The sequence below is a fragment of the Amborella trichopoda genome, chromosome 13 (assembly GCF_054954075.1).
Source record: "Amborella trichopoda isolate Santa Cruz 75 chromosome 13, AtrichopodaSantaCruz75HAP2 v2.0, whole genome shotgun sequence".
Taxonomy (NCBI): domain Eukaryota; kingdom Viridiplantae; phylum Streptophyta; class Magnoliopsida; order Amborellales; family Amborellaceae; genus Amborella; species Amborella trichopoda.
This window is the reverse complement of record NC_142348.1, coordinates 9,531,904-9,553,069: the sequence shown is the minus strand read 5'-3', so window position 1 is coordinate 9,553,069 and position 21,166 is coordinate 9,531,904. Positions and strand designations below refer to the sequence as shown.

The following is a 21,166-nucleotide window of genomic DNA, read 5'->3' as shown; positions in this document are numbered from 1 at the left end:
ATATTGTTAATAAATCAGTTTTATTACAGAAAGTCTAAGGAAAAATCGGGGGTATTGCCAAAAATAAAGTTAGTTATAATTGTTAATATTTTGGATTTGTTAAAAAAAACCATTGGGAAAAAATCGGATGTGTAAAAATTACACAATATAGGTATATGATTTGCAGCTATAGCATAGATATATTAAAGCTATTAAACAATAATTGTATAACCTTACTAGTATCATTAAAGTATGAGAAAATATATAATGAGACCATTTACCTTTGGTATAAGGCAGGCATAATTAATCTTGACCATTGGATGTAAAATTGGGTGGCTGCATATATTTCAATGACCAAGCTTAAAGTTCAAAAGAAACTTTTTCGAACTTTGTGACACACCCAACCTATAAGATTTCACATCAAATGGTTGTAAGTAATGTGACCTCCCTATACAAAAGGTAAAATGGTCTCATTGTATACAATCATATACTTGACAATTTTTATTGAAACTTTTAATAAATCCAGCAGCAATGTTCATTTTGTTGTCCCAACACAAAACATATCATAGATTTATTGGGAGCATATAATGAAACAACAACAACAATAATACTAAATACAAGAATTAATTATCAAATAACAAGAACTATGAACCAAGGTATAGAATTATTTTTCAAAAAAAAAAAAACAAAAAACGCCCTCAATAGAGGATTGCAGTTAATTAAAAGAAAACAAAAAGACCCAAATATGTAAAATAGAGGTCTATCTAAAATGATATATTGTATACACCAAATAAATATATAATAATAAGAATAAAATTAATCAAACTTCTCAATGCATAAAAAAAATAACAAAACACTTAACCAAATTCGAATCCCGCATTGAATTTCTAGCTACCTAAATCATCATTAGAATCATTAAATCCCTCTCTTGCTCTTTATAAGGACGCTACGCGTTTAAATAAAAAAATTGAAAAAAAAAAAAAAAAAGATTTTTCATTGGGTTACTCTTCTTCTAATTCTACTTATTATTTTGAGATATACGATTGGTTTGATTACTTTTTAGGGGGGAATATACTGCTTGTATTATTTTCGTACACTTTTTTTAAAGGAATTTATTGGCGAAATATTTGATGAAATTTTTTGTTAAACTAAGATTTTTAATATACTCATGCTGTTAATGTATTTATCTTTAAACCAAAATTCAATAATATTAAGTTAAGGAAAAAATTTATATAAGGATGCAACCTTATAATGTAGAACTACAGATGCACCTCAAAAATCTATCGGAAAAGGTAGTATTAATCTTAAAAAACCCTTTGAGTGATCATTCGACATCGAGATGTATGACCGTGAAAAATAAAAAGATTTTAAGTCTCATAAATGATGCATTTTACAAACATATTATCTACACCGTTCATTTCAAGATTTTCATATGTTTATAGATCTACTGGATTTTAACCATTTTTTAAATTTTAAATTTTATAATTAGATATAAAAATAGATTTTGAGATAATTCTAAGAACATTTTACATCAAATTTATATACCATGATAAAATGTGGTGGTGCACCTTACCTCTACAGCTAGAGGGATGGATCGGTACGCTAATTGCACCTTTAAGTTGATGAAGATATAAAGTTATCATGAATAAGTTATTTTTTTTTAAAAAAAGATAAAATACGAATTTATATCAATTCCACGAAAATTTAGATTTTTAAAGATCTTTTATTAAAAAAATCAGAGTTTGATGTTTTGAAAAGATTGGCTACAAATGTCCGTTAGTGAGAGAAAAGTGACATTTCCTCTTGCCTGAGTACCATTAAACACCTATGGTTTGGTAAGTTCCATGAAACACTTATGTAGGTTCTCTCGTATGCAGCTCACTCACATCGACCATGTCGCCAGTTCAGCATAAGAAATTACATTCTCCCACAGTGTCCTTAAGAAGAAATCATTAAAGGTGTTGGAATTTTCAGAAACTCTGATACCATAAATGTTGGAATGTTTGAAAAATGCATAGCTACTGCACATTTTAACAAAAAAAAAAAAAAAAGTGCAGTTTGTATAATGCTCTAAACAGTTAAAGTACAGTGTACTTTCAAATAATGTCAAGAAATGTAGTTTTTGGAAATCTTTGTGATAGCTTTAAAATATATTTTCATCTTTTGTTATAAAATTTAAAGTTTTAAAAATAGTGAAGATCGAACGGATCTATGAAAGCTTAAAAATTGACCATCCAAAAATGCATTACAAGATGCACTATTTTTAAAAATTGAAAATTTTTTTTTTTCTCATGTCCATACATCTTGATGTCAAGATGATCAAATCGAGGATATCTGGGCATCAAAACAGCCTCTTCTAATGAAATTTTTGAGATGGGTTTTAATTTGATTGTTTATAGCCTCAACTCTATATAAACTATTTTCTTCTAAAGTTACGCTTAAATTTATAAAAAAATTCAAGAAAAGATTATAAATAAACTTAATAAAATTTAGAGAAAGAAATATTAGAGTGACGATGCTCTGACCCACATCCGTAGGAGTCTTAGTAAATTACTTCAAATATAATTACTGCACCGAACACTTTTTGTTTGAGAATGTTGTAAATCACCAAAAACTTAGAGAGATAACTTCAAAGTCAAAAACCACCGATAAACTACCTACTACCTACAAGGTAACCACCAACTACAACACCTCACTTCTTATTTTTATAACAAAGAGACGGATACTGGAGCTGCCTACTATACCCATCATAAATCCTTAACCCATAAATACCCACCACCACTTCAAGCAAGAGAAAGAGAGAAATATATGGATACCCCAATTTCTACATTTTTGCATCCTATTTCAACACTCTTACTTGATGCAATTTTTTTTTTTTGTGGAATTTTCCATGCAATATTTTCAATGATATAATAAATTTCCTCATTTTCTTTCTATAGTGTACACAGTAGGGCTTCCAGAATTTCACTGTGATTATTCATTTGATAAATTTCTTTTTCTCTTGCAATCTTCATATTTTCTTCTTTGTTATCTTTAATTTTAATAATTTCTTTTGTTTTCGCCAATTGCGATATGATAAAGTAAGCTGCATTTTGTTCGGCTTCTTTTCTCATGCCCACAGAGAATCCTGAAAATTCATTGCATCCGACTTTTACGTTAGACAAAAAATAGGACTATGATCGAGTCTCTCTTTGATAATTTTGTGAATTAGTTTTTCAATCTTTTGCATTTAACAAAATTCATGTAGGATGCTTTTTGGAGTAGAATTTGCCATGTATTTATGATGTATTTTCTACAAAAAAATTATAACAATAAGTTTTTCTTAATTTTTTTTAGGGGTTGTCTACGGAGTCCATTTATATTACATGGAAGTCATAATTATTCCCCTCATTACATATTAAATTGGATGGCTTGCAGTGAGTCTCGAAGTCCGATAATTTTTTTTTTTTGGAACTTTATGTTTATTTAGTGACACTCTTACAACCACCAATTTTAAAATTTAAGGGACAAATGAATGTGACCTTCATGTACAAAAGATAAATAGTTTCTTTATAGACAATCCATTTTTTTAATTTTATAAAACATTTCTCTCTCTCTCTCTCTCTCTTCTTTTCTTTTTAATATTTTTTTTTTAACACTATAGCACAATTGTCCTTTTCAAAAAATATTTGTATATGTGTCCATTAGGCACTCTCATTCCTTTTCATGATAGAGAATATTAGGACTAAAGTTCTTTTTGAAAAAATATTTTTCTATCTTTATGTGGCATCTTCATGCCTTTCGTGGTATGACATATTAGGACAACAATCATTTTTCTTTCTCAAAAATTATTTTTGCTATACCTATATTAGGAATGGATTTCCCATGAGGGCCACTTATGTCCCCCTTTTATATATTTTTTAAAAAACTAATTTTGAAAACTTTTGCAAAACACCGATATCAAGAACGACGCCCTTTTTCTTTTCCCCTTTACTTTAAATATCCTTCTTCTTTTCTAAGAATATCACATTCAAGAACTTTTCTTTTCCTTTTTTTTTTTTTAATTGCAAATCACTTAGCATCTTTTTTATCAATAACCAAATATTTTCTTTTCAAAAATACCCATTTGACTTCCAAAATTTATTTTTTAAATATTCCAAGAACAATCAAACCATTGGCTTATACCACTTGTTGGAATTTTTAGAAACTCTGATATAATAAATGTTGGATTTTTAAAAAAAAATCCATAGCTATTGCTACATTGCAAAAGTACTCTCAAAATTATAAAAATACAAGGAAGGATAATAAATAAACATAATAAGTTTAAAAAGATAAATATTAGAATGAGGATGCTATGACCCACATGCCATAAGAGTCCTTCTAAATTACCTCAAGTGTACTTGTTGCAACTAATACTCTTTTTCTAACAAAGTTTTTAAGCAAAAGCTTAGAGAGAGAATTTTGTACTCAAAAAGGGGAACAAATCATTTTAATACATTATGACTTTTTAAATGTCTTACAACAATTTAAAAAACCACCCACAAACTACCTACATGACCGGGTAACCACCAACTACAACACATGACTTCCCATTTTAATGACTACCCACCTAAGGAGAGAGAGGGAGACTAGAAGATAACTACCCACCATAAGATAAGTCCCACCATAAATCCTTAACCCATAACCACCCACAACCACTGAGAGAAATATATGAACCCCCAATTCTCATAAGGATATTGTCGATCAACTCAAAATTACATTGATACCAAGTGTGGGTTGTATTATTTGGGGTATTTTTTGTGCTGCTATTATATGGAAATTGTGGCTTGAATGAAATAGGAGATGTTTTGCAAGGGTTCCTTTGGAGTTACAAGAGGTGAAATAAAAATTTTTGATGTGTGGAGCAGGTTTAACAGTACTAAGGAAGGTAGAGGAGCGATAGATATTAAGTTGAATTTGGCCAATCTTAAGACCTTTAAAGTCATTAAGGTTAGACCAAGATTTATATAGAATCTACTTATGAGAGGTTGTTTTAAATTGAATTTTGATGGCTCTTCGTTGAGCAATCCTTGAATGGCTGGTGTGATGGGGTTTACAGAGATAGTTTGGGGAGATTGTTTTTTGCTTTGCTGGACTATGTGGGTATGTGACTACTAACCATGTTGAAACAATGGCATTATTGCAACATGTGAAACTATTAAGGGAGAGGTGGATTGGAGATTATTTTATTCTTGAGGGGGACTTTCTAAATGTGATTAATTGATATAACAAGGTGTCAAAACCTCCTTGACAGCTTAGATCTTAGTGGATGTACGTCATAGAAATTACAAATTCTTGGATAGTATCCTTTAACCATGTCTATAGGGAAGCTAATGATTTGGCAAAATGGGGAGCCATTTTGGATATCATTGTTGTTTTTGAATATATGATTTAAGTTTTTATGGCATTGTAATATTATTGAAAAAGCATTAACAAAATTTCGTACTATTGTAATGAAAAAAGAGGCTGACAAGTAAACTAATTTGATATTTACTCAACCACCTCTTTCATATGTTGAACCAGCTGTGATCTTCAGGAGGGACCTAATAAATAGAAGGCAGCTCCCAGATTCTGAGGTATCATTATTTCCCATGTGGAAGGATACTATCTTTTATACCGGTTTGGCAATATGATGCAACTGAGAATTACTGGCAACCAACAGCGGGCAAATACAACTATGTTTTAGAGAGAACAAAAAAAAATATTGTTTCCATCACGATGTAATTGCTCCAGATAATCCAAAACAATAATTTGATTGCATCATTATAGCGACTGCAGGTGCCACTGAAGTACATGTTCATTTTTATATGCATAGCAATAATTAAGGCATTATCCATGTATCCTCTATTCCATTTTCCAATAGAACAAGTCAAATTGCATTCATTTGCCATTTATTTCACAAAAAAGGATGTTGTCAAGGAGATACTAGAAAGGGACTTATTGTGGATTAGTTGATGCTTTCCGTTTTATGATTCCAGAGCCAAAAAATCATAACTATTATAAAAAAAAAGAGCACATAGGAATCGAGCTTGGGTCAAGTTGGTAGCAACTACGTTTTCATAGCACTGTGTATCAAGTTCTGTTCTTATGAAACCTTGTCAAAAAAAAAGTGCACTTGGGAAAACACAACGAATACAAAAATCAGTGAGGGACATTGTCAACACGAGATCCGAGAGATTGAGAGTGATATTCCAAAAGCCCCTTCTTTAGCCAAATAATTTGTCACTTCATTAGCTTCACAATAGAAAAGCATGTGCACAACAAGTATCTATTCATAATTAGAAACAAATAAAAAAGGAGAATTTATTCATGCGGGCTGGACCACACTTCTACATATATGGTCCAAAAAGTGTAAAGCATTCATCTTAAAGATGGATGCAAGTAGGTGTTCCATCTACAAACAATGCAAACTAATGGTCCAAATGATTTCTTACTAGAATTAACTCCATGTTAAAGGTTACATGTCCTTAAAAATTAAATCTTATAATCCATCTCAAAAATAGATTTATAAAGAGGCCCGCATTTCTGCATATGCGGGCTTGACCGCATAAAAACCGGTTCCAATAAACAAAGTTACGCACACAACAAAAACCAAAGTTTCACCAAAAATCGAGAGAGAGAAACTACTTGCTCTACTCATTAACATAAATAAACAGTGTACAAAACACACGGACCTCCCCTCAGAAAATGAACCAAAGACATAACTTTTTACAACGTCTCTATCTATTTCACTTCTCTCAAAAAATGTGACTGTTGATAATTGACTTGAATTCTAGATCCTTATTTTATGGGATTGGTTTCCTTTTAATTTGGGTCTCTAACATTTTATATATAGCCTATTATTTAGGATTAGGATGGGGATTTGAGTCTACAAGTAGATAAGGACAAAGTTACTTCGTTGATAAAGTTAGGAAAAATGAGAGAGCTTTACGTACCACTTTTGAAGGTTTTATTATCTCTATATAAAGTGACTTTTATAAAGAGGGAATTTTTTTTTTTCTTCTTTTGAGCGTTAACTAGACTTTCATTAATAAACATAAAAATATAATTGAAGCAAGTAATAGAGTAGGGGAGAGAGAGGGGTAGGAGGGGGGGGAGAAGGTTTGGTGGGTGGAACAAGGAGGAGGAAGAGAGGGAAAGAAAAAGAGAAGATCAAGAAGGAGAGCGAGCTAAAGCATCTGCTACGCCATTTTTGTCATGATTAACATGGCAGAAGACAGCCTCTTTACTTGATAGAGCCAGCTGAATTTCATCTATAATCGAGGTTAGTCTCCATGGAGAGGATAAATGATGTCTACACCAGTTTACTGTATTAGATGAGTCACCCTCAACGATAATGTGGCTGTGTTCATTGCGTAGCCTGATCACTCCTTCCCTGATTGCTTGAAATTCAGCTTCATTTATTTTACAAAACACCAAAGAACTATTGTAGATAAAGATATCTTTGCTGAGATGATGGTGAAGAATACCCCCAACGCTAACTTCCTTGTCCTGCGGTCTGACACTGCCATCAAAATTAAGTTTGAACCATCCAATAGGGGGAAGGGACCAGAGATCTTATTTAAGTTCATTTTTTGGTCTATATAGAAGCATTTCTAAAAATCGATACTGAAAAATCTCTTTCGTATATCACCTCAGTTTCAGTAGAGAGTGTGCCCACTGTAAAGTCCATCACATGATCTGATCTCTAACGTAGTAGATGTCTCTAGACACCCCTTCAAAGATTCTTGCTTTCCTTTCCTTTTAAATAAACCATAGGATGGCCGACACCAGAATTCTAAACAGTTGTATAACCATCTCAGGGAAAGGGGGTTGGCAGATCAAATGGAAGAAATCAGGGAACTTTTCAGGCATGATCCACCCTCCAGTTAGAGATATCAGCAGCCCAATTCTAGAAAGATGCAACAAAAGGCAGTGAAGGAAAAGATGGTTGCAGTCCTCTTCGTCTATCTTATAGAATATGAAAACATTAACAAAAAATTTCTCCTTCTTCCTCAGTTGGTCCCTCGTTAACACCTTTTTCTGCTCCAAGAGCCATAAGAAAGCTCTTATTCTAAGAGGGATCTTGAAGGACCAAACTTTGGTGTGTATATTTGCTGGATTAAATAGTCTGTCGTTACTAAGTTCCACATAGAGTGATTTGACATAAAATGTTCCATCTGTGGTGAGTTCCCAAATATAGCCATCCCTCCTTCTTGGATGACAGACCAAACGGTAAACCTTTTCAAATAGAGTCATAAATTGTTATTCAGTATTAACATCCATCCTTCTATTCGTCAGTATAATGTTCCATGAGCAGATAAGGCCTGCTCCTTCAACCAGGTTAGAAATTGTTGCTTGTTTACTCACTGCTAAATTGTATAGCTCTGGAAAGGTCATTTTCAAAGGAAAATTCCCTAACCATTTCATCTGTCAGAATTTGTGGTGCAACCATTTCCTACCTTCTTCCTAGTATAAGTAAAAAATAACTCTCTTACTGAATCAATGCCTTTCTAGATAGTCGAAGCTGTTTTTCTAGTTGGTAGTCTCTTGGGAAACTGTCCAGGGCGATCGTGGGGGGTTGGGGGGGGGAGGGAGGGAAGAACAGCGGGGAAGGAGAAAGGGAGAGAGAAAGAGAGGATCAAGAAGAAGAGCGAGCTAAAGTATCAACTACACCATTTTTCTCAAGATTAACATGGTAGAAGACAACTTCTTTACCTGATAGAGCCAGTTGAATGTCATCCATAATCAAGGTGAGTCTCCATGGAGAGGATAAATGATTTCTACACCAGTTTACTGCATTAGATGAGTCACCCTCAATGATAATGTGGCTGTGTTCATTACGTGGCCTAATCACCCTTTTCCTGATCGCTTGAAGTTCAGCTTCATTTATTTCACAAAACACCAAAGAACTATTATAGATAAAGATATATTTGCTGAGATGATGGCGAAGAATACCCCCAACACTACCTTCCTTGTCCTGCGGTCTGACACTGCCATCAAAATTAAGTTTGAACCATTCAATAAGGGGAGGGGGGGGGGGGGGGGGGGGGGGGGGGATTAGAGATCTTATTTAAGTTCATTTTTTGGTCTATATAGAAGCATTTCTAAACATCGAGACTGGAAAATCTCTTTTGTATAACACCTCAGTTTTAGTAGAGAGTGTGCCCACTGCAAAGTCCATTGCATGATCTGATCTCTAATGTAGTAGATATCTTTGGGCACCCCTTCAAAGATTCTTGCGTTCCTTTCCTTTCAAATAAACCATAGGATGACACAAGAATTCTCCACAGTTGTATAACCATCTCAGGGAAAGGGGGTTGGCAGATCAAATGGAAGAAACCGGGGATCTTTTTAGACATGATCCACCTCTAGTTAGAGATATTAGCAGCCCAACTCCAGAAAGATGCAACAAAAGACAGTAAAGGAAAAAATGATTGCAGTCCTCTTCGTCTATGTTGCAAAAAAGGAAAACATTAACCAAAATTTTCCCCTTCTTCTTCAGTCCCTAGTTAATACCTTTTCCTGCTCCAAGCGTCATAAGAAATTTCGTACTCCAAGAGGGATCTTGAAGGACCAAACTTTGGTGTTTTTATTTGCCAGATTAAATACTCTGTCGTTACTAAGTTTTGCATAGAGTGATTTGATAGAAAATGTTCCATCTGTGGTGAGTTCCCAAATGTAGCCTCCTTCTTGGATAAAATACAAACTGTGAACCTTTTCAAGTAGAGTCACAAATTATTATTCAGTATTAGCATCCATCCATGTATTCGCCAAGATAATGTTCCACGAGCAGACTTGGCCTGCTCCTTCAACCAGGTTAGAAATTGTTGCTTGTTTACTCACTGCCAAATTGTATACCTCTGGAAAGCTCATTTTCAAGGGAAAATTCCCTAACTGTTTTATCTACCAGAATTTTGTGGTGCAACCATTTCCCACCTTCTTCCTAGTATAAATAAAAATAACTCTCGTACTGAATCAATACCTTTCTAGATACTCGAAGCTGTTTTTCCACTTGGTAGTCTCTTGGGAAACTGTCCAGGGTCATCAGTTCCATATTTAGCTATTACTATGTCTTTCCATTGAAGTCATGACTCTGAACAAACTCTCCACCACCATTTTGTGAGAAGGGCATCATTAAAATGTACCAACTTCCTGGTTCCTAATCCCCCTTCACATTTAGATCAACAAACCTTCTCCCACCTAACCAAATTATACTTACGTTGTTCCTTTGAGCCACTCTACATGAAGTTCCTCATAAGTCTTTCTAGCTTCTTAATAACTCAAATTGGTGCTCTGAAGAAGGAAAGATAATACCCTGGTGAATTGGCCATGGTGGAGTTGAGAGAGAAAGTTTATGGGAAAAGGTAGGAGTTATCACGTGGGGTACTCTTTGGTTTATTTTTCTCTCTATATTGGGATATATTGTAGAGAGAAAATTTCAAAAAATTAGAGAAAAACCTTTTGAGGTTTTTTAGAGAGAAAGAATTGTAGAGAAGAAGGCTATGTGGTAGATTGAGTCTCTGTTTCTCTTAAGTAAGTTGCCTTATAATTTTTTTTAATGGAAAACATTGATTGTCTCGCCTGTGAATGGAGTCATCTGTGACGAATCACGTAAATCCTGGTGTTCTTTTTTTGTTTTTTTTATTTTTTTGCTTTATTTTTATTGCCTGTTGCTTGTTTTTTGTCTATTTTTTTTTCTCTTACTTTATTTTCCAAAAACTTAACCTGTCGGGTTTAGAGCTTAAGCTCACAACAAGTGGTATCAGAGCTCGCTTTGGGGTTGTCGATATGGTGGTAAAGATTTTGACTGGAAAGTTCCAAGTGGAGAAATTTGATGGCAAAAATAATTTTGTAATTTGGCAAGATTTGCTAGCATAACAAGGTTTGCATAAAAGCCTTGAAAGGAAAGTCGAAGAATCGGAATCCATGTCTGATGAGGACTAGGAAGACTTAGATCTGAGGGCTAAGAGCACTATTTGATTGTGCTTATTGAGTGAAGTGCTATTTAATATCGCCAATGAGGATTCGACAATAAATCTTTAGTCAAAACTTGAGAGTTTGCATATGACGAAGTCCCTCATAAATCGACTATTTTTTAAGCAAAATTTTACACTATGCGGATGGAAGAAGGTACATATATCCATGAACAACTCAATTATTTTAATAAGATTATTTGTGAATTATTGAATATTGGTATTAAAATGGATGATGAGGATAAGGCTATAATTTTGTTATCCTCACTCCCTCATTCGTTTGAGCATCTAGTCACAACATTACGATATGGAAAAAATACCATAGAGATGGAGGATGTGATTTCGACACTTCTCTTTAATGATTTGGTTCACCATATACAAGAACATTGATGGTAGATCAGTTTTGATGGGAAATGATGTAGCTTGCAAAACCATTGGTGTTGGGACAATTACTATCAAGCTGTATGATAGAGTTGTGAGAACTTTGACTGATGTTAAACATGTTCCAGATCTAAAGAAGAATTTTATCTCTTTGGGTGCCTTAGGTTCTAATGGCTGCAAATTTGTTAAAGAAGATGTAATTTTGAAAGTTCTTATGGGTTCTCTAGTGGTGATGATAGGCAAGAAGATCAAACTAAATTTATATGTGCTACTTGGGAATACTATCACAGATAGAGCAACAATTTCTGTATCTGAAGATGGTGATTCTGACTTGACTCGGTTGTGACATATGCGATTGGGCCACATGGGAATGAGAGCTTTGGTGGAACTTAGTAAACGTCAATTGATCAATAGCGTGAAGAAGTACAAGTTGGACTTCTATTAGTATTGTGTCTATGGTAAGCAGTGTAGGTTATAGTTTCACATGTCAGAACATACTAAAAAAGACATTCTTGACTATATTCATTCAGATCTATAGGACCATGCATCGGTTGTCTCAAAAGGTTATAGTCGAAAGATAGATTGGAAAGAAAGTCAAGTGTTTGAGGACTGATAATGGTGGATAGTACACTTTAGCAAAGTTTGTGAATTTTTGTAAGAGCGAATAAATTGTTCGCTACTTTACTATTTCGAAGACGTCACAATATAATGGAGTTGCTGAGCGCATGAACATGACATATCTAGAGAATGCCAACAGCGTGTTGAGCAATGCTGGTTTGTCAGAGGACTTTTTGGCATACGACGTGTGACCTTGTCAACAGGTCACCATCTACAACAATCGATTACAAAACACTACAAGAGGTATGATCCGGTAAACCTGTTTCTTATTCTCATTTAAGAATTTTTTATTGTCATGCTTATATTCATGTGAAGGATGATAAGTTGAGTTTAAAATCAAAGAAGTGTATTTTCCTTGCTTATGTGGATAGGGTTAAAGGCTATAGAATGTGGTGCTCAAATCCTAAGTTACCTAAGTTTATTGTCAGTTGTGATGTTAAATTTGATGAGTTTGCAATGTTTAAACACATTCAAAATGGCGCAGAAAAAGAAAATTGCAACAGTAATGATGTAGCTGATGAGGAGTTGACAAACTCCAGAAAATACTAAAAAATATGTGTAAAAAATTTCCTGTGAGAGAGTGGAGGAAGATGCTGACCATGAGGAGATCTTTGAGCCTACTCCACTTTAGGAAGAGCCTCATCTTGGAAAGGGAAATAGAATAAAAAAGCCAGTGGTACGGTAAGGTTTTGAGGACATGGTGACTTATACATTGGATACCACAAGCTAAGAGCCATCAACTTTTAAGAAAGCTACACAAGATAGTGACAGCAACAGGTGGAGTGAAGTCATGGAAGAAGAAATATAATCTCTTCAGAAGAATCATACTTAGGACATCATGAAGTTTCTTTAAGGCAAGAGGGCCATTGGTTGTAAATGGGTTTATAAGAAGAAAGATTAGTCACCTGAGACTGGTGATAATCGATTTAAGGCATATTTGATTGTAAAAGGCTATGTGCAGAAAAAAAAGGTATTAAATATAATGAGATTTTCTTTTCAGTTGTGGAACACACTTCTATTTGTGTATTACTAGCTATGGTTGCATTGTTTGATTTGGAGTTAGAGCAGCTTGATGTCAAGACCACAGTCCTGCATGGAGATTTAGAATAACATATCTACATGACTCAGCCAAAAGGGCTTGTTGTTAAAGGCAAGGAAGACCATGTCTGCAAGCTGAAGAAGTCATTATACGGACTAAAGTTGTCTCCTAAGCAGCGGTATAAGCACTGTGATACATTCATGATTGGACATAGGTATGCCAGAAGTAAGTATGACAATAGTGTCTATTTTAAGAAATTTATTGATGGTTCATTCATCTATTTATTACTCTATATAGATGATATACTTATTACTATGAAGAATTCTTTATAAATTAATAAATTGAAGACTCTGCTTGTCAGAGATTTTGAGATGAAGGATTTAGGTTCAGCAAATAAAATTTTGGGCGTGGGTACTCCTCTTACTACACATTTCAGATTGTCAATAGCATTATCTCCAAGTTCAAATGCTGAGAAGGAATACATATCACGTGTTCTCTATGTGAGAGTAATTGGAAGCATCATGTATGTAATGGTTTGCACTCGACCAGATATTTCTCATACCATTATTGTTGTTAGCAAGTATATGGCTAATCCAGAAAAAGAGCATTGACATGCAGTAAAATAGATTTTGCATTACTTAAGGCGACATTACATGTGGGTTTGATGTTTGATAGAGATAACATGTTTGGTGATAAGGTTATTGGTTATGTCGATTCTGATTTTGCATGTGATTTGGATTGTAAAAGATCTATTATGTGTTATATGTTTACACTTGCAGGAACTCTGATAAGTTGGAGGTCGATGCTATAAACCGTAGTTGCCTTGTCTATGACTAAAGTAGAATACATGGCTATTACCGAGGCAATGAAAGAAGTTATTTGGCTTATAGGGCTTGTAAGCGATTGGGCTTACTACAGGACGAGACTATTATTTATTGTGATAGTTAGAGTGTAATACATTTGGCCAAGAACCAGGTACATCATGCAAAGACAAAACATATTGATGTTAAATACCATTTTATCCGTGAGATCATAGCTGAAGGTGATATCTTGTTGTTGAAGATTCATACCAAGAAGAACACTACAGATATGTTAACAATTTCATTACGGAAGTCCAAGCTATGCTTGGATTTGACTAAGGTGTTGTCAAAGTAAGCGTCTATGAGGGCACGTGTGGAGAAGACGGTCAATGAGAATCTCTTTTGAAATTTAAGCCAAGGTGGAGATTTGTTGATAATATTCTTGAATTTTTTATCCTTATTTTATGGGATTGGTTTCTTTTTAATTTGGGTATCTTATTTTTTAGATCAAGCCTATTACTTAGAATTTAAGTTTATGAATAAGTTCTACTTAGATTACGATGGGGCTTTGGGTCTACAAGTAAATAAGGATAAATTTACTTTGTTGATAAAGTTAGGAAAACTGAGAGAGCCTCACGTACCACTTTTGGAAGGCTTTATTCTCTATATATAAAGTTACTTTTGTAAAGAGAGAAAGCTTATGGGAAAAAGCAGGGGCCATCACATGGGGTACTCTTTAATATATTTTTCTCTCTAATTGGGATATATTATAAATAGATAAAGTTTTAAAAAATTAGAGAAAGACCTTTTGAGGTTTTTAGAGAGGGAAAATTGTAGAGAAGAAGGATTTACGGGAGATTGAGAATCTGGTTCTCTCAAGTAAGTTGCCTTTTAATTTTTTTTATTTGATTTAGTAGAAAACATCAATTGTCTTCGCCCATGAATGTAGTCCCATCGGTGACGAATCGCGTAAATCTTGGTGTTCTTTTCATGTTTTTTCTTTCCTGTTTTATTTTTGTTTCTTGTTGCTTGTTTTTTTATTGATTTTTTTTTTTTTTCTTATTTTATTCACCAAAAAATCAACCGGTCAGGTTTAGAGCTTCCACGCACAACAATGACTCTCTCTCTCTCTGTTGTTCTCACCTTTATCTCACACTAATGCCTGTCAATGCCTTGGATGGAACTCTCTCTCTCTCTCTTAGAAAATCTCTTAATCCCATTGGCTTCTTTGTAATGTTGCCTTAACCTGTATAAATAGGCAACCACCAACAACTAGAACTAATTGTCTCCTATTTGTATTGATATTCTAACTCAATACACTTATCTAATTCTATTAAATCTAATGAGATATGCACAACAGTCTGCACAGCTAGTGCTAATCTAATGAGATTTGCACAGCAGTATCGGAATGGCTGCATAAGCTACAATGTACAAATGACAACTCTTTTGCACTTGCTACATCTCCAAACTACGGATGCTATAGTCGAATCGATAAAAATCATTGTGGTTGCATTTTTTTGACTCCAATCCCTTTGAGATCATTTTGTTGTGATGGTTGCAATTCCTCTAATGTAAAAGCAACTTGTGACTCACTTGCTGTATCAACAACTTGCCATACACTCATTTTGTATGAACTAACTGAATTGCTATTGGAAATTCCGTCATCTAATGACATGGGTGATAATTGTTCTCCTCACATTTGTTTGTGGCACTATTTATGTTAGGTTTGATGATAGTCAAAATCACCATACTTATGTTTTTATTAAAAGATTAAGGGTATTATGGTAAAAAGAGAATGGTTTTTTTAGGGAGCAAAAAAGAAGCTCAAGTGATCTCTATAAAAGTAGATAAAGAAAAACATAATACTTATCCTTTTGAGGGTCACCCCTTTGGGGGTTATGGGAATAAATCTCCAAAGAAGTGATGAGTCTCCAAGAAAGAGAGACATATATTCTGAAAGAGAGGTGGTATTCCTATAAGTTTTAAGTTTGTTAACTTTTACTTCTAGAGAAAGAAAATCTCTCGGTTGTTCTCGAGGTTATCTTTCCAGTTGCGGTATTGCAGTAAAAAAGAAGGTATTGATCGACGGTATTGCTCGGTTGGGAGAGTGGGTTTAAAAGAGAATATTGGTGAAGGTCTTTTACCGATGTTTAGAGAGAGGTATATCTCTTGTAGCCTCTAACTGCACTCTTCATTGTGATAGTGGATTTTGACTTGCCGAGGTCGTAGATGTAGCCCTATTGAGTGCACCACGTAAATCGTGTGTTGTTGTGGTGTGATTTTTTATGTTTAGTTTATTTTTCGCACTCAATTTAAAAGTTTATTCATCCACCTCGCATTTAGTCAATCATGCACACAATCTTGGGTGGGATACCGTTATTTGAGATTCTCAGTTCCGCAAGCTAGGGGTTCCCAAAAACCCTATAATCTGTAATTATGTTCCCTTTTACATGAATTGCAACAGTCCCTGCAAACAACATCCATCTCCTCCTTTTAATATGTGTGATCAATTCACCCTCAAACTTCACTTTCTCAAACACTTTGACAACGTCGGATCCAAACATCACATGTTGTCATATACCAGTGATTTGCAATACCTACACCTAATTGATCTCCATATCTGGAATATGATTCGCATCCTCTAGGTTAGCATGTTCACTGTCGCTCGGCCTAATATTATGCACATTACCCACATTTGAACTGAATTCACCCGGTTTTCCACTGCTATTGTAGCACGATCGCCAGCCCTCAAGATTTGCAATCATAAGAATAACTTCTTGCGATTGCTTATTATGTGGTGCAAACAACCTGCGTCCATTAGCCAATCAGACATGTAGTCAACAACCTCTCTTGTGCACAGCTTGGCTACATCCATCTCTAATGCAGTAAGGGCACAATTGGTTGCTGCATAAACATTTCCCCATAAAAACATTTACATATTCAAACAATTTATAAGAAGAACTTATGCAAACTTTATTTTTACCACACGTTTAAAAAGCATTGTGTAATGAATTACATATGGTTGGTAACTTGTTTGGTATTTAAATATATTTTGTAAATATATTAAATCTAAACATGCAATATTTAGAGAAAAAAATTTATATAGGGCCGAGGCTCTAAACAATTAAATTAGAGCCCACCTCAAAAATTTTGCTAGAAGCGGTGGTTGTGATGCCCAAATGTCCTCAAATTGATTGTCTTGACATGAGAAAAAAATTGATTTCAAGTTTTGAAAATAGTACATCTTGTAACGTATTTTTGGACTGTCAATTTCTAAGATTTTCAAATTTTCATAAATTCGCTCAATCTAAACTATTTTTTGAGCTTTAAATTTCATATGAAAATATATTTTAAGGCAATCACAAAGATTTTTAGTATTAAAACTATATTTCTGGACACTATTTGATGGTAGCTCTAATTTGATTATTTAGAGCCTCAATGCTGTATATACCACACCCATATTTAAATATTATAACTATATATATATATATATATATATATATATATATATATATATATATATATATATATATATATATATATATATATATATATATATAGGAAAATACTTCTGTGAACCAATGGGGTCACAAGAAAACATGAGCTCAATGGCCCAGATTGAATCTGGGCCGATCTAACGATCACGGATAACCGATAGTGTTTGAATTTTAATTTTTCTTTTACAAATGTGAATCACTTGAAATTTTAGATATGTGTTGATAAAAAATAGGTGAATATTTGAAAAATATTAAAAAAATATTTTATATGAAAAAAAGACCAAAATACCCCCATAAAGTTTTGGTTGTATTTTGGTCATTTTTAATTTTACGGATTATTTTTTTTATATTTTATTAAGTATGACTTGATGAGAAAAATATTTACTTAAAATTTCAATTGATTTGGATTTGTTAAAAAAAAATTAAAATTAAAATATTCTCGCCCGTCAGATCGTCCCAGATTCAATCTGGAGTATTGGGCTTATACTATTATGTGAGCTATATATTATTATAGGGTGCGGTTTTTACAGAGCCAAGGCTCTAAACATTCAAAGTAAAACAAACCTTCAAATAGTATCGAGAAATATGGCTTCAATACTGGAAATCTTTATGATAGATTTAAAATATATTTTCATCTTTAATTATAAAATTTAAAGCTTCATAAATAGTATAGATCGAGCATATCTATGAAATCTTGAAAATCTTGAAAAGTGATGGTCCACAAATGCGTTAGAAGACCACTATTTCCAAAACTTGAAATCCATTTTTTTTCATGTCCATGCATCTAGATGTCGAGATGATCAATTTGAGAATATTTGGGATTATATAAGTTAATTTAAATTTTCTATGATGCTTTACTGTTATTGTGACGAGTGGAATGTTGAATATGTAAATGCGGATGTAAACAACACGTCAATTTCAATATATGTATATATAGACATGTGCATATGCATAGATGTCACTTTTTTGGGGTTCACAAGCATACATAACACATCCTACAACTATCGTTCTAATAATATATACTTTCTTTAACAAATCGTCATCATCAATATTTTAGCTTTTTTTTTATCAATTTATTGGGGCCGACCATGTGAATTTTAATTCTCCAACATGCTCGCTCTAATACGTATGTCACTGTTGGAGCTTGACAGCCTCCACGGTATGCACGGGGTATTGGTCGATGCAATCCGCCCATGGCCCGTCAGCCTCTGCTTTGATGCTTCGGTTGCACTTCCAAACCAGACTATTGCATTTGAACCCACTCCCGAACCCAATTTGCCAACTCCTATCACCTTTTTTCATCCTCCCTTTAGCCTCAATGTAATTCATCTCATACCACAAACTACTCGATGATGTGTTCCCAAACCTATGAAGTGTCATCCTCGATGCCTCAACGTGCTCCGGAGACAACTGCAAATTCTTTTCCAGTTCATCGATCACCGCTCTCCCTCCCGCGTGTATGCAGAAATGCTCAAAAGCTTGTTTAAAATCAGGAATATAAGGCTTCAACTTCAGGTTAAATATCTTTCGAGCAAATAGAGAGAGAAGGAAGAGGAGTTGTTCAGAAGCCGGCAAAACGAGGGGTCCCATAGTCGTGATATTCGATTTGAGGGCCTCACCTGCAATTCCCATGAGATCTTTGGAGAGCGATATGCCGACATTTCGTTGGACATCCTCCTCCTGGAAGACACAGTGGTAGGCACGATCATCAGCGCCACGGTGGGTGCGCACAACATGCATCAAACGGTACTTTGCGCGGCGGCTTTCTCTGCGGCGGTTCGAGAGCAGGAGGGTGGCAGCTCCCATCCGGAAGAGACAGTTTGGGAGGAGCATGGACCGCTGGTTGCCGGTGTACCAGTTGGGGGTGACGATCTCCGTGCTCACCACCACTGCGTACGCATTTGCATGCACCTGAATAAACACCATCAGGGCAGGGATAAGAATTTTGAGCAGAAAAAATAATTCTATCTGATGTCCGAATTGCTTTTTAGGTTGCAGGAGTTTCAAGAACAATCCAAGTATGTGTAGTTATCGATTACTCTTTTCTTTACTAACCTACCCTAAGTAAAGAGAAGTTCATATTCTTGGGATATTAGAAGGAACCATGCCTGCAATAAATCACGAGCTATATTGACAGAGATGGGGCTGGGACTGCATCCCATTCCAGATAGGTTGAAGCTCTTGATGTTGCTCCTCATCTTATACTTGTTGATCACCATATCTGATAGCGAAGGAGTAGGGGAAAACATACTGCAATTCACTATCAAGAAATCAACGTCTTGAGGCTTGATCCCCGTACGTTCAAATAATGCGTCCATGGCAGAGAAGATAACAAGCTCAGCCTCAGCTCGAGCATCAGCCATGGTTGGGTCTGGCGCTATGTAGTGGAGAGCGGGGGGCACGCAGGTCCTTTCCCCCAAACCGGAGCGCTCCAGAATTCGAAACTGAAATTTTACACTTTCTGGATCAAAGGAGGGCGAGAGTTTAAGATGCTCTAGGAAGAAAGAGCGTGGTACTCTGTAAGTGCCTGGTGGCTTATAACATGTGTAATCAACCAAGTAAATGGGGTATGGCTTGGAGATGAAGTAGAGAGTGGCCATGAAAACAATGAAGAGAGACGAACAGAGTATATGGACGAGGCCTAAGTGGGGAGAGTCGCACAGACGAAGGATCTCTTTCGGACCCATGCGTAAAAGCTCAACAGCCGATGCTGCCATTATAGGGACTAAGAGAAAAGTGAGAAAGTGGTTTACAAGGTACTGAAAACTATGTTTGACATATTTGAGCCAAACTGAGCTCTGGAAATTAGGCATGATTTGAGAGGCTCGCATGGCCGATTTCCCTCTCAGGTTTTCGTTTTTTTTTTGTGATTCTTTTTTGATAAGAGGGGGAAAAAGGTTTTAAAGGGGGAGAGTTTTAGAGAAGGCTGGGGTCATGAATACAGCGGATGGGGGTATAAATGAAGGCCGCGGCTTGTATCCGCCTCGATGGGACTACCATACCGACCCCCCTCCTTTATTGCTGACTTTTTAATAAATTAGGCGAGAATCAAAGACTAAATCTTAGCGTCGGAGGAGGGAACAAGTTGAACAACCACCACGTTCACCTTTTGTCTTTTGTCTCTCCCCTCATTTATTTGCTTGGATTTCAATATATGTAGTTTTTATATATCATCTGTGGACTATTTTCATTTTTTCAATGAAATGTTGGTTTACTGTGTCAAAAAAATGATAATTTATATACTAGTTTTTAATATCAAATCCAATTCTTTAAAGTTCATAATGTAGATTTTCCAATTCGTCCGATTTAGTTCAAATTTGGAGAACATGTACTTCTAATCGTCTTGCACCTGTAGAAAAATATATTAAAAAAAAAAAAACTATTTTGAATTTTAATTTTTACCGTTACTACAATATCACTTAAAAGTTTCACTTGTTACATTCGGATTTTCATATATTACATATATACCCATTTTTAGGTGGCCTGGAATTATTTTTGCAAACAGTGATTTATGTACGGACTTTAAAACTTTAAATGAAATATTAAATGTTCCGTTTATAGGCAGAAATTATAAAAAAGGTCGGCCAACTCTCTTGTTTTTTTTTTTTTTTTTTCAAAATTACCCCTCAATCAAGCTGAATTTTGATTTTTTTTTATTTTTTATTTTTTATTTTTTAGCTTTTCATTAGTAGGGCAATGCCCCAAGAAGTTAACAAATTTTTTTTAAAAAAATATTAAAATTTGGGTTGACAGATAGGCACTTTTAAAAAAAATAAAAAAAAGGTTGTTTGACTGTATTTTCTATATATAAGTGGATTATTTCGTATTTTACTTAAAAATTTATAATTTCTACATATAAGTACATAAATCACTCTTTTC

The 21,166-nt window shown here is 34.6% G+C and overlaps 1 protein-coding gene across 3 annotated transcripts; it reads right to left on the bottom strand.

The window, feature by feature from the left end:
• Positions 1–16,183: 16,183 nt before the first annotated feature.
• Positions 16,184–20,509, bottom strand: LOC18432207 (3-ketoacyl-CoA synthase 5). 3 transcript variants are annotated; one of them, XM_088854833.1, is made up of 3 exons: positions 19,396–20,509; positions 18,907–19,198; positions 16,184–16,598 (listed from the first exon to the last, which is right to left on the bottom strand). In XM_088854833.1, exons 1-3 carry the CDS (start codon positions 20,116–20,118, stop codon positions 16,552–16,554), a joined length of 1,062 nt encoding a protein of 353 aa, XP_088710959.1. In that variant the 5' UTR covers positions 20,119–20,509; the 3' UTR covers positions 16,184–16,551. The 3 variants fall into 3 exon arrangements, with proteins under 3 accessions (XP_088710959.1, XP_020521585.1, XP_006842379.2); XM_020665926.2 differs by lacking the exon at positions 16,184–16,598 and adding an exon at positions 17,628–18,765; XM_006842316.4 differs by lacking the exon at positions 16,184–16,598 and having other exon boundaries at positions 17,628–19,198.
• Between the last annotated feature and the right edge of the window lie 657 nt (positions 20,510–21,166).